Source organism: Oryctolagus cuniculus, chromosome 13 (genome assembly GCF_964237555.1).
Source record: "Oryctolagus cuniculus chromosome 13, mOryCun1.1, whole genome shotgun sequence".
NCBI lineage: Eukaryota > Metazoa > Chordata > Mammalia > Lagomorpha > Leporidae > Oryctolagus > Oryctolagus cuniculus.
This window is the reverse complement of record NC_091444.1, coordinates 1,026,656-1,040,044: the sequence shown is the minus strand read 5'-3', so window position 1 is coordinate 1,040,044 and position 13,389 is coordinate 1,026,656. Positions and strand designations below refer to the sequence as shown.

Here is a 13,389-nt window from a genome sequence, read left to right as displayed (position 1 = left end):
AGTCCCGGCTGGGGTGCCGGATTCTGTCCCAGTTGCTCCTCTTCCAGGCCAGCTCTCTGCTGTGGACCGGGAAGGCAGTGGAGGATGGCCCAAGTGCTTGGGCCCTGCACCTGCATGGGAGACCAGGAGAAGCACCTGGCTCCTGGCTTCAGATCAGCGCAGCTCCAGCCGTTGTGGCCGACTGGGGAGTGAACCAACAGATGGAAGACCTCTTTCTCTCTGCCTCTTCTCTGTGTGACTCTTTCAAATAAATAAATAAATCTTTAAAATAAATAAAAAAAAAAAAAAAAAGGTTTTCCTTGGATGGTAGCTCAAAGTAGAAATGGATTTGTGATCTTTTTTTTTTTCAAATACATGCTCTTATTTTTCATTCATTCAAACAAAACATTTCCGTGCTTAATATAGTAGGAACTATTCTAGATGCTAAGACACAGCAACAAGCTAAAAACAGACAAAATCCCTGCTTCATGAACTGACATGTTAACATGAGGATCTAGGCAACAAAAATAAATTAGGTCAGAAGTTCCCCAACTTGGTACAACGGACGCTTTAGGCAGCTAATTCTTTGTTGTAGGATACTGTCAAGTTTGCTATACAATTAATTAGCAGCAACCCCGGCCTCCACCTGCTAGAAGACAGTGGCTCCCTCTAGTTTTGTTTAATAAAGATTTATTTATTTACTTCAAAGGCACAGTGACAGAAAGAGAGATTATCTCTCTGTTGATTTACTCCCCAAATAATGCCAACAGCCAGGGCTGAAGTCAGGAGCCCGGAACTTTGCCCTGAACCCAGACACTGGAGCCATCACCTGCTTCAGACCAAAGCACATTAGCAGAGAGCTGAACTGGCACTGATACGGAATGCAGATGTCCCGAGGAGCACTTTAACCCACTGCACCACCATGCCCACTCCATTCCTAAAGCGTCTCCTCCACCGTCAGGCATCCCTGGGAGACAGTCTCCTGCTGAGAAGCACTCCATTTAATGTCAATGCTCTGGAGAGAAATGCAGCTGTGAAGGGGATAAGAAACAACACAGTGTGAGGGCTGCAGTGAGTTTATAACCTTAACTACTGTCCCTGCCTCAAGTGTCCTCTAGGAGAAGCAGCGCTGAATACAGAAGTAACGAGGCAGAAAGGTGAGAATTACAAGGACAGTGTAGCTGCAGCAGAGGAAGGGAGAGGAAGTACACACATAGTCCGGGCTTTAATGGGAAAGGTTCAAATAGGTTACACTATTAATTTAAACAATTACAGGGAGGGCCGTCATGGTGGCATGGCAGGTAAAGGCCACCGCCTGCAGTGCTGGCATCCCATGTGGGCACCGGTTCGAGTCCCAGCTGCTCCACTTCCGATCCAGCTCTCTGCTGTGGCCTGGGAGAGCAGTGGAAGATGGCCCAGGTGCTTGGGTCCCTGCGCCTGCATGGCAGACCAGCAGGAGGTTCCTGGCTTAAGATCGGCACAGCTCCAGCTGTTGCAGCCAAATGGGGAGTGAACCAGTAGATGGAAGACCTCTCTCTCTGCCTCTCCTTTTCTCTGTGTAACTCTTTCAAGTAAATAAATAAATCTTAAAAAAAAAAAAAAAAATTATACGGGCTGGCACTGTGGCTGTAGCAGGTAAAGCCACTGTCTGCAGTGCCAGCATCCCATATCGGGGCCAGTTTGAGTCCCAGCTGCTCCACTTCCAATTCAGCTCCCTGTTATGGCCTGGGAAAGCAGTGGGAGACGGCCCAGGTCCTTTGGCACCTTCATCCATGTGGGAGACCTGGAAGAAGCTCTTTGCTCTTGGCTTGGGATCAGCCCACCTCCAGTCGTTGCAGCCATTTGGAGAGTGAACCAGCAGATGGAAGACCTTTCTTTGTAACTCTGCGTTTCAAATAAACAATCTTAAAAGCAAAATACCAAAAAATACAAGAGGGGTATGTGCTGCATAGCTACACGATTAATTATGGCATAAAAGATGAGGGGCCTGCACTGTGGCATAGGGAGTTGAGCTACCACCTGCAACATTCCATATGGGATTCCATGGGTGCCAGCTCAAGTCCCAGCTACTCCACTCCTGATCCAGCTTCCTGCCAAGGCATTCAGTAAAACAGTGGAAGATGGCCCAAGTCCTTGGGCCCCTGCACCTACACAGGAGACCTGGATGAAGTTGCTGGCTCCTGGCTTCAGCTGGGCCCAATACTGGCCATTGCAGACTTTTGGAAAGTGAACCAGTGGATGGAAGATCTCTCTCTCTTCAACTCTTTCAGATAAATAAATAAACTAAAAAAAAAAAAATATGATACTCCATTGCACAAAATACAGCTTACTTTCTGCTCTATGAGAATTGTTAATGGAAGCACATGTATGTAATCTTGCTGATTTGGTGGTGGTGCTGTGGCACAAGGGGTTTGGTTAAGCCCCTTTGGGAGGTTTGATTCCATATTGCAGTCTGGCTAATCTATCCTTCCAATTCACCTTCCTGCTAATGCACCCAGGAGCTAGAGGACGCTGGCTCAGGTACTTTAGGTGCCTGCCACCCACACGGGAGACCCAGATGGGAGTTCTGCCTGGCCTGGCCTAGGCAGCCGTGGGCATCTGGGGAGTGAACTAGACAATAAAAGACATCTGTCACTCTTTCAAATAAATAAATCTTTGAAAAAAAGTTGCTAAATTTTACATTCTACTTAGTGTTACACTGGAGTGGTATTTGGCCTACCAGATAAGAGCCACTGATGTGCTGTATGAGAGTTCCGTATCCAGCTCTGTTTTGACTCCAGCTTCCTGCTAATTCAGACCCTGCCACTTACATGGGAAATCTGGATAGAGTACCTGCTCTCAGCTTTGGCCTGGGCATTGTGTGCATCTGGGGAGTAAGAAGGTAGATTGAAGCACTCTCTTTTTAAAAAAATTAAAATGTTACTAATTTTTTTCATTAAAAATGTTGTGTTTGAAAGTTTAGAGTATTACTAGACAATGAAAAAATTGCTGCATGAATGAATGAATGAAACCTATCAACCTGGGAAGATTAACAGTATCCCTAAGACAGGCAATTAGAGGCTGACACCCACCCAGCCATCCTATCACCTGTTCTTCTGAAGCCTCAGAAGAGAATACAGATCCTCCTCAGCTTATGGTGGTATCACATCCCGAGAAACCTACAGTCTACAGAAAAGTGAGCATTTCTAACTCACGTGCAGTCTGCATTGCATGTACACCAAGCATCAAGGAACTCACGTGTAAGCTTCTAAACCTGTCGGGTTTAAACATTCCTTTTTTTTCATGCAATGACCCTTTGCTTGTAATAAATTTGTAATCCTTTTCCTCTGTTAATCTGTCATGTTAATTTAACTCATAACACAGCCCAAGAACTTAGAAGGGTAGAGGGAAACTATTTTTCACGCCCCCAAAAAAACACACAAATAAAATGCCTGGCCACAAGTCCTTACCCCAATAGCCGGGACTTCTTCACTCTTGACTTCATTTATTCGCACCAGATAGTTAACAAAGTCTCTGGCGGCATTGCTCTGCGCGTCCTTCTTATTGGTGGAATTGCCCATGCCAGTGTAATTGTATCCTTCCACTCGGACCTTGAAGCCAAAAAAAGGTGTATCAAGAGATCTGCCGGGGTACTCCAGGATTTAAAAATACACAATTCAGTTATTAAGAAATAACAAATAGCTGACTTCTCGAAACATATTCTATGACTATAGCAGAACTAGCACAGCTAAGAGATTCCATGGAATAAATTTATGAAAAAGGCTGAACTGTATTGTCCAATGATAAGTAATCCAAATCAACTTATACAGCTGATCTCTTTGCACATAATAAAAGGTTCCAGAATAAAACCCAACTTTATAACATCCAACAGCAGCTCTCCATCTGTGTTTACTTAGCAATCAAGGGTTCCACTTTCTAAAGAAGTAGAACTGCAAACTGATCCAGCTTCTGCACTCATCCTACTGGTACTGAGAAAACTCCAGGTTCCAATTAGAATAATTTACCACCAGATTGTTGATGAACAGAATAGCCATCAAATAACAATAAAGAACTACTCTGGGGGCTGGTGCCATGGTGTAGTGGGTAAAGCCACCACCTGCCGCACCTGCATCCCAAACAGGCTCTGGCTCCACTAAAGCTCCCTGCCAATGAGACTGGGGAAGCAGCGGAAAGTGGCCCAAGTGCTTGGGCTCCTGCACCCATGTGGGAGACCTGGGTGAAGCTCCTGGCTCCTTTCTTCGATGTGGCCCAGCTATGGCTATGGCCACTGCGGCCATCTGGGGAGTGAACCATTAGATGGAAGACTTCTCTTGCCGCCTCTCATACCTTTCAAATACATAAATAAATCTTTAAAAACAAAAACAAGAACTGCTCTTCTTCAACGTGCAATACACATTTCTTAACACAAAATGCTCTTAATCCCAAATTGAGCTTCATAAGTAGACAATACTCTTCAGTACCTCACACATGAATTTCTGCCTGTTTTTGTTCCCAACGGCTCTAATTTCATAGGATGGGGTCATCTTCCTTTTGCCACACCAGGCATACAGAAAATCTTTAACGTCCCCCATGATTCAGGTGTGTTCTTCAAACCTAAAAAAACGAAAAACAACTAAAAACCCCACTAAAGTTGGTTAAACAGCATAGTATTTGCAAAAATTGTAAACTGCTGAGAATCCAAATTAAGTACAGTATAATCTATCATGCAATTAAAATTGTCTAGGAAGAAGGAACCAGCAGAATCAGGCCTCAGTCCAGGACAGCGTCTGGGCAACTGGGCAACGCGCCACAAATGGATGTGTTGCCCTGGGTCCCAGGAGAACCCAGCTTCTGCTGGTAGCAGCACACAGGAGGGTCAGCATTTTCCTAGACTATAAATCAGGAGAGATTTCCTTTTATGATATGAAGGATAGGTGTCGTCTCTGTACTTTTCAAGATTCTTTTACTGAAGCTGTTTGGCTGAACTTCTATATTTGAGCAGATTCTGAACCTATTAAAAATCTCATCAGTTTCAGACTGCAAAAGATAAATTACCTGATGGCAAATGATTTAGTTAATACAGCTAACTTAGTCAATTTTAATTTCATTATTTCTGGAATCCTTTAACAGTTTTCCACTGAAAACCAGAACACATTTTCTCCCTGAAGTTCAGTGAGAAAACATGAAAATAATACAAATTTCAAATGACTATCAACTGTCAAGATAAAAGACTTGAGAATATTAACACACCCAAGAAAATATCCTGATTTACAATGGTGTTGTGGCATAGCAGTAAAGCCGCCGCCTGTGACGCCAGCATTCCGTATGGGCACCAGTTTGTGTCACAGTTGCTCCATTTCCAGATCCCTGCTAATGGCTTAGGAAAAGCAGAGATGGTCCAAATGTTTGGGCCCCTGCAGCTATGTGGGAGACCTGCATGAAGCTCCTGCCTTTAGGGGCAGGCACTGCAGCACAGTGCGTTAATTCTCCGCCTGCAGGGCTGGCATCCCATATGGACACCAGTTCCAGTCCTGGCTGCTCCTCTTCTGATCCAGCTCCCTGCTATGGCCTGGGAAAGGAGGAAAAGATGGCCCAAGTCCTTGGGGCCCTGCATCCACCTGGGAGACCTGGAGGAAACTCCTGGATCCTGGCTTCGAATTAGTGCAGCTCCAGCCGTTGCGGTCATTTGGGGAGTAAATCAGTGGAAGGAAGACCTTTCTCTATCTCTCCCTCTCAGTCTGTTAACTCTACCTCTCAAATAAATAAATAAAATCTTAAAAAAAAAAAAAAATTCCTGCCTTTGGCCTGGCCAAGCAATGGCCACTGCAGCCATCACCATTTCAACTGTCCGGAGTGAACCTGTGGTTGGAAGATTCCTCTCTTTCAAATAAATAAATCTTTTTAAAAAATTGCCCAGGAAGAAATTTTAATGACGTAAGCAGAAAGCTTCTGACATAAGGATACAACATTGTATATTTTGACATTGTATATTTTGAACTACATACAAATATATATAAAAATCAAAACTGGAGGGCTGGCGCCGTGGCTCACTTGGTTAATCCTCCACCTGCGGCGCCGGCATCTCATATGGGCGCTGGGTTCTAGTCCCAGTTGCTCCTCTTCCAGTCCAGCTCTCTGTTGTGGCCCAAGAGGGCAGTGGAGGATGGCCCAAGTGCTTGGGCCCCTGCATCCGTGTGGGAGACCAGGAGGAAGCACCTGGCTCCTGGCTTTGGATTGGCGTAGCTCCGGCTGTTGCGGCCATTTGGGGAGTGAACCAACAGAAGGAAGACTTTTCTCTCTCTCTCTCACTGCCTAACTCTATCTGTAAAAAATTAAAAAAAAAAAAAAATACAAGGCACTGCCAAAATCTAGTGTCAAGCCATGATAATAATTAAATCTATAAAAAAAATCAAAACTGGAAAGAAATAGTGCCTAGCCTTTGGGGACTATGAATGTTTAACAAATAGTTTATATAATCTCCTACAATTGGTACCTCATGTGTAGTAACTCATTTTCTTTTCACAACAGGATAGATCCTATTACTGCACTTTACAGAACTGTTCCAAGCCACTCATAATGGGAATCTGAATTCAAACCCAACTTCTAGATTAAGAAAGGGTACATCACATCGTGCATAAGCCCCATGATTTATTCTCATTCTGATTCTGAGTGCTAGCAGACACAGTAAGCACTCCTTTCTTGGCGCTGTGAAGGTAATATCTGCACCCAGTATCTGCTTCAGGACCTCTTATTCCTTCCGGTCTGAGAGACATCTCCCTCAGGTGCAGCACATGCTTCGCACTTCCCTGCTGGAGCCTATGCGTTTACAAGGAGTCTAGGCAACAAGCAAGATGCTGGAGACCACGTTCAAGCCAGAGAAAGTGCGGTTTCCTGGGAGGAGATCTGTTACCAGCAGTCAGTCTCGTCTTCTGTTCACGTCCAGAGCCCTCGGTCAGTACTCAAGTCCGTACCACGCGCCTGCTCCCTGCATAAACCCGCTAGGCTTACTCGGTGGCCAAGTCTAGCCCTGCTGGGTCACCTGAAGGAACAGCCCATTAACAGAAGAGCCACGGGAAGCTCTGGAAATTCCACCCCTGAATAATTCATTTAAAAAACAAGTTCTCAGGGTAACATGAACTTTGAAGAATTGCAATATCAAATTCCTCTCTTCCTCCACAGTCATTTAACTCTGAAACAATCATACCGCACATACATAACAAACACTTGGGACCTTTCTACTGAAGCTTCCCAAGCTGGCTGGTCCGCGGCAGGCTCACAGCCGTCTGCACCGTAACACGCAGCCCAGGCAGAACGGGGCACTCCCTCTCCCGCACCTGCTGGGCTCCTGGCCAACTTACTCAGGTTGGAAGTCCCCGACCCCCCACCCCCCTAACAGTTAAGACTCCTAACTGGCAGTGCTGCTGCAGATCCGCCTGTGTGGCCACGGACTCCTCAATCCTCCTCACTGGCCCCCAGACGCCCCCACCCGCGGGCCAGCCGCTCTGTCGCCCTCACTTCCCCTGAGAGGTAAGGACAGGGGCCAGGGACGGGACCCAGTGCAGCAGGCCGGCGACCCCTCCCGCGTGGGAGCGGGCGAGGGCAGTCCGGGGACAGGAGGGGGCGGGGAGGGGGCGGCAGGCCCCGGGCCGAGGCAGGGCCCCTCATCCACCGGCCCGCTCCCAGCCCCGCACCGAGGCCGGATGATCGCCCGCTCCCTCACAAGGGCCCGCTCCCCGCCCCGCACGGAGGCCTGGGTGCCTGACGCCCGCCCTCACCCGCCCGCTCCCGGCCCCGCACCGAGGCCGGATGATCGCCCGCTCCCTCACAAGGGCCCGCTCCCCGCCCCGCACGGAGGCCTGACGCCCGCCCTCACCCGCCCGCTCCCCGCCCCGCACGGAGGCCTGACGCCCGCCCCTCACCCGCCCGCTCCCTCGCAGGGCCCGCTCCCCGCCCCGCACGGAGGCCTGACGCCGGCTCTCACCCGCCGGCTCCCCGCCCCTCACCCGCCCGCCCCTCACCCGCCCGCTCCCTCGCAGGGCCCGCTCCCCGCCCCGCACGGAGGCCTGACGCCCGCCCCTCACCCGCCCGCTCCCTCGCAGGGCCCGCTCCCCGCCCCGCACGGAGGCCTGACGCCCGCCCTCACCCGCCCCGCACGGAGGCCTGACGCCCGCCCTCACCCGCCCGCTCCCCGCCCCGCACGGAGGCCTGACGCCCGCCCCTCACTCGCCCGCTCCCCGCCCCGCACGGAGGCCTGACGCCCGCCCCTCACTCGCCCGCTCCCCGCCCCGCACGGAGGCCTGACGCCCGCCCCTCACTCGCCCGCTCCCCGCCCCTCACCCGCCCGCTCCCCGCCCCGCACGGAGGCCTGACGCCCGCTCTCACCCGCCCGCTCCCCGCCCCGCACGGAGGCCTGACGCCCGCCCCTCACACGCCCGCTCCCCGCCCCTCACCCGCCGGCTCCCCGCCCCGCACAGATGCCTGACGCCCGCTCTCACCCGCCGGCTCGCCGCCCCACACGGAGCCCGGGCGCCCGCCCCTCACACGCCCGCTCCCTCGCGGGGCCCGCTTCCCGCCCCTCACGGAGGCCGGACGAGCGCCCGCTCCCTCCCGGGACCCGCTCCCTCACCGGGACCGCTCGCCGCTCCGCACAGTGGCCGGACGCACGCCCTCACGCCCAGGCTGCACTGAGGAAACAGCAGCGAAATGGCCGACGGCGGCACGAGGGGCGGGACCACCGGGCGCATGCGTAGACGGCGCGCTGAAGCGTGCCCCCCCCCGGGCAGGGCCGCGCCGCTGCGCCGTCGCCCAGGAGACCGCGGCCCCGCCTCTTCCGGTGACGCCCCGCCCCGGCGGCGGGGGCCTTCCGGTCGCGCGGGCTCCCAGAGGGGCGGCCCGCGGTGTAGCTCTTTGTCAGGTTCCGAGAAACCGCGGACGGGGCTGGGCTGACCGGCTGTCCCTTTGTGAAGGAAATTTGCATTTCTGTGGGAAACCTGCTTCCGCCGGAGCGAGCCGGCCGTGCACCGCGCTGCCGCTCCCGTCTCCTCCCTGCCGCCCCCGCCCGCGCCTTCCCCTCAGCCCGCCCAGCCCGTCGGCCTCGGGGTCCCGCCCGTCTTGCTCCCGTATACCCACGTGCAAATCGGTTTTTGTTGTGTGGGTTTTTTTTTTTTTTAAGATTTATTTGATGGCCGGCGCCGTGGCTCACTAGGCTAATCCGCCTGCGGCGCCGGCACCCCGGGTTCTAGTCTCTCTCTCTCTCTCTCTAACTCTGCCTGTCAAAAAAAAAAAAAAAAAAAAAGATTTGACAGGCAGAGTTAGAGACACAGAGAGGTCTTCCATCCCATGGTTCACTCCCCAGATGGCCGCAACGGCCGGAGCTGCGCCGATAAGAAGCCAGGAACCAGGAGCTCCATCCGGGTCTCCCACGCAGGTGCAGGGGCCCAAGGACTTGGGCCATCTTCCACTGCCTTCCCAGGCCATAGCAGAGAGCTGGATGGGAAGTGGAGCAGCCGGGACTGGAACCGGCGCCCCTGTGGGATGCCGGCACTGCAGGCGGCGGCTTTACTTCTTATGGCCGTACAGAACTGTGTCCCCGTTTTCATTCTAAGTCCCGGTCTCCACCCCCAGCCTCCTGCGGTAATTCAAAGCAGAGGCTAAGACCAAGAGCAGGCTGCACTTAGTGGGAGAATGAGAATGCGTCGTGCAGTCACCCCATAGGAGAGAAGCTGCCCGGGACTGGGTGTCCACAGAGGGCAAGGGGAGGGCCGCCGGGTCCCACAGGTGAGGCAGGCGAAGACAGGCGACCTCGGTGCCACCCCACGCAGGGCGAGGCGGTGAGCAAAGCCAGGAGGGACCTGAGAGAGGCAGATGCGGGAAACTGGCGGAGCGCAGCTGGGGACGGGCCATCAAAGGTCAGCCCTCTGGGGGCTGTGCAACAGTGCCATCTGAAGGGTGGCATAGTAACTTCTAGAAACAAGGTTGAGATCGGCACTTCTGTCTTGCTAAAGACAGCTTTGGGGGAGACACCGAGCTTGAAGACACTTCCCCCTTCCCCATCCCCACAGGCACCTGACCTCACGGCGTCTCCTGTGTAGTGTGGGAGACCAGGTGCGCCCTAGGGAGGCGGGCGTGCTGGATTGGCATGGACGGGCTGGGAGACAGAGACGGGGGCATCCGCCTGCTTCCCTGCCTGGCTCGGCCGGGCAGTCTTCCCCGTGCATCTGTGCTGCCGGAGCGGAGGTGCCCTCAGGGACAGACCGGAGCTCTTGCTGCTCCACGCTTTGGGCTGTGCAGGTGGCGCACCCGGAGGCTGCGGAGATGAGCCCCGGGCACTGAGCGCCTCTGTGAGTCGGACGGTCTGAACACACGGTTGCTCAGCACAGGCGGGAGCTCGGGGCTAGGCAGGGAGTCAGTGAGGGACAAGGAGCTAAGGACTGCCCACCCCCACGCCATGTGCCCTGCCCCAGTCCCACCGCCCCCTGAGACCGGCACAGCCACTCCTCCTCAGGCAGCTGAGCCACCCCCCCATCATGCCCCAAATGCCCGGAGGTCACCCTGTGCTGAGCACCTCCTGACCCGATAAACAGGACGGTCCAGCTGGATGTCACCCATACCACGTGTGTTCTGTCCCTTTGCCTTTCAACAAACCCTGCTCTCCCGCTCACCTCTGCATCTCCAGTTGTATTCTGAATCCAGCCGGTGGTCTCTCTGAGCCCGGCCAGGGTTCTTGACCTCTGCAACATAATTTGGGGGCCCCTACCCACCCCCATAAACAATACTGAAGAATTAGTAAGCCTTCTTAGCACTAAATGGCCAATGCATCCGAGGCAAGAGTTGAAGTAGGGAGACAGGGTTACCCAGGAGGCCACCGGACCGGGGGAAGCAGACATCTAGTCCCAGTTCTTCCCCCCCTTGCTAGGAAAGAGCATTTTTAAAGGACTATTGGGTGGGGCGGGGTGGGGAGGTAGGCAACAGCAGGGGCTCGGTGACAGGCAGACTTCCAAGGCATGCTGGGAAAAGTTTGCTGCTAGAATCTTTGAGCCAAGATCTAGCAATTCACGGGAGGTGGGTCTAGTTCCAGACGGGCCTTGTGACTCCAGTCGCTTCCCTGCCGTCAGTCCCTGGGGTTCTTCAGCGAGCACTGTTTGTTTAAACGTTGTTCGTGGGCTGAATGCCACCTGCAGTGCCGGCGGCCCCTACGGGTGCAGACTCACATTTCTGCCGCCCCGTGTCTCACCCCGCTCCCTGTTAATGCAGCAGAAGACGGCCCAAGTGTTTGGATCTCTGCTGCGCGTGTGGGAGACCCAGAAGAAGCTCCTGACATCGGCCTGGCCAAGCCCTGGCCATTGCGGCTATGGAGGGAGTGAACCAGCAGATGGAAGCGCTCTCTCTGCCACTCCCTCTCTCCATAACCCTTTCAAATAAATAAATGTTAAAAACAATCATTCTAATTAGGCACAAAGTTGGCAGTTAGCTTTTGTTAATCAGATTGTGAAAAGAAAGGAAGACGATTCATTCCTACAGCACAACCCGCAGAAGTGGTCGAGGACTTGCAGTAGAACACAAGCTGGCTTCGCTTGCCCCATGCAGGGAACCCTGGCCGCTGCCATGGGCTGGTGGGAGAAAGGACCATGGCGAAGCACTGAGCCAGGAGCCAGGCGAGACGGGACACAACGGTGAGAGCAGAAGTGAAATTTTATTAAGTACAAAGCAGAAGCTTCAAACAGTACAATCGGAGGGGCTGATGGAAAGACCAGGCTGCGTCTTGTCCCTGCCGTGTTATCTCCAAGGAACAAGGGCAGTGGTTCTGCGTTAGTTACCGTGAAGGCCCCGGGCCCCTCTAGCTGGTTTTCTCTAAACCTAGACCTTGTCCTGGTTGGTGAGTGGGCAGGTGCTGGCTCTGTCTCCACCCTGCCTGAACACTTTCACTTTTCCTCTGATGATGTCAGCTGTCGCCCGAGGGCTGACTTCTGTGTACAACACTCAAGTAAAGAAAGGAGGCTCGCCAGCTCCTGGTGTGGGGGCTCACGGGCGTGGTGCTGGCTTCAGCTCCGCGCTGCGCTGAGGGCCTGATGGTGCCTGGTGTGCACCAGAGGGAGAGCTCAGGTCGCCAGGCGGGGTCAGGATCAGGGCCTGATAACAAGTTGCTCTCATGGGAACACAGCCCCCCAAGGCAATGCCCCCTGACCTAGGGACCCCTCTCTAGGCTCCGTCAGCCCTACACTGTGGCACCCCTTACAGGGCCCTCTGATCATGGAAGCCAAAGCAAGTGATGAGCTCCCAGTCTTCTGGGGGAAACTGACACGTGGCTGGTGGTCACCGAACGGCCAAGGGAGCGGCCTGTTAGTCACGTGGGGTCCAGGCACGCTTAACGTGGCATTAAAGGTGACATGCCGTCCAAATGCAACTGCTCAGGGCTAGACTCAAACGATTTTTAAAAGATTATTTATTTGAAAGGCAGAGTTACAGAGAGGGAGGAAGGGAGGGAGGGAGAGAGAGAGAGAGAGAGAGTCTTCCAACTGCTGGTTCATTCCCTAAATGGCTGCGATGGCCGGAGCTGGGCAGATCTGAAGCCAGGAGCCAGGATCTTCATCCTGGTCTCCCATGTGGGTGCAGGGGCCCAAGGAACTGGGCCATGCTCCACTGCTTTCCCAGGTGCGTAAGCAGGGAGCTGGATTGAAGTGGAGCAGCTGGGACTTAAATGCCCATATGGGATGCCGGAGTCACAGGGGGCAGCTGTTACCTGCTGCTCCACAGCGCCAGCTCCCAAGCGAATGTTTATTAAAGTTAAGTGTACAAGACAGTGGTTTAAAATTAGGCAATGTTAAAATAGGATTAAGATCCAGACATCAAGATAACGGGCGCTCCCTAAAGCAGGTAGATCAATCAATCATGATTTTCCGCTGGGAGCTGTTTCACCCACAGAAATTTCTCTACAGAAACTGCAGAAACAATGAGCCTGGGACTCCTCCGAGAGTTCTGCCCCTTCACGAAAGAGAACACTTAGGCTCGTGGTAGGTCCCAAGCCACGCACTGACTGATGGGATTTCATGTGCTAGGACAGGGTCAGTTCAAGTTCATGTGAAAAGTCCCTGAGAGAAGAATGCACCGTGCATGGTGGGCGGAGTCTCAACCCCATGGTCAGGCACTAGCCACAGGCTTCCCAGCTTCCCTCCTGGGAGCCGGCTTGGGGGAGCAAGTCCAGGCTCCTGAGCTTGGCCGCGGCCTTCTCCGTGAACTCACTGGGGGCTCGCAGCAGGGGCAGCCGGGGCGGGCCCATGGGGATCCCTGAGACCAGCGTCATGATGGCCTTGGTCTGTGACACTCCAAAACCTGCCCGGGAGAGATCCATGAGGCGATGTGAGTGGCCACCTGCACTTCCCCAGACGCCCAAGGGCTCCCACTCCCAGGGACCACCCAGCCGGGCAGGGTGAA

The 13,389-nt window shown here is 53.5% G+C and overlaps 2 protein-coding genes across 15 annotated transcripts in view; both read right to left on the bottom strand.

The window, feature by feature from the left end:
* Positions 1 to 8,734, bottom strand: part of DHX9 (DExH-box helicase 9) — a 52,229-nt gene extending 43,495 nt beyond the window's left edge. The window contains exons 1-3 of the mRNA XM_002723805.5: positions 8,585 to 8,734; positions 4,440 to 4,572; positions 3,429 to 3,569 (exon numbers count right to left, since the gene is read on the bottom strand). Of these exons, the coding sequence (XP_002723851.1) occupies positions 3,429 to 3,569; positions 4,440 to 4,550 (252 nt within the window). The 5' untranslated portion in view covers positions 4,551 to 4,572; positions 8,585 to 8,734. The remainder of the gene's footprint in view (positions 1 to 3,428; positions 3,570 to 4,439; positions 4,573 to 8,584) is intronic.
* A 3,649-nt stretch (positions 8,735 to 12,383) lies between these two features.
* The window catches only part of NPL (N-acetylneuraminate pyruvate lyase), a 47,318-nt gene continuing 46,312 nt past the window's right edge, over positions 12,384 to 13,389 (bottom strand). For all 14 annotated transcript variants that reach the window (XM_070055033.1, XM_070055021.1, XM_070055020.1 and 11 more), the window contains one exon: positions 12,384 to 13,287. In XM_070055033.1, the coding sequence (XP_069911134.1) occupies positions 13,103 to 13,287 (185 nt within the window). In that variant the 3' untranslated portion in view covers positions 12,384 to 13,102. The remainder of the gene's footprint in view (positions 13,288 to 13,389) is intronic.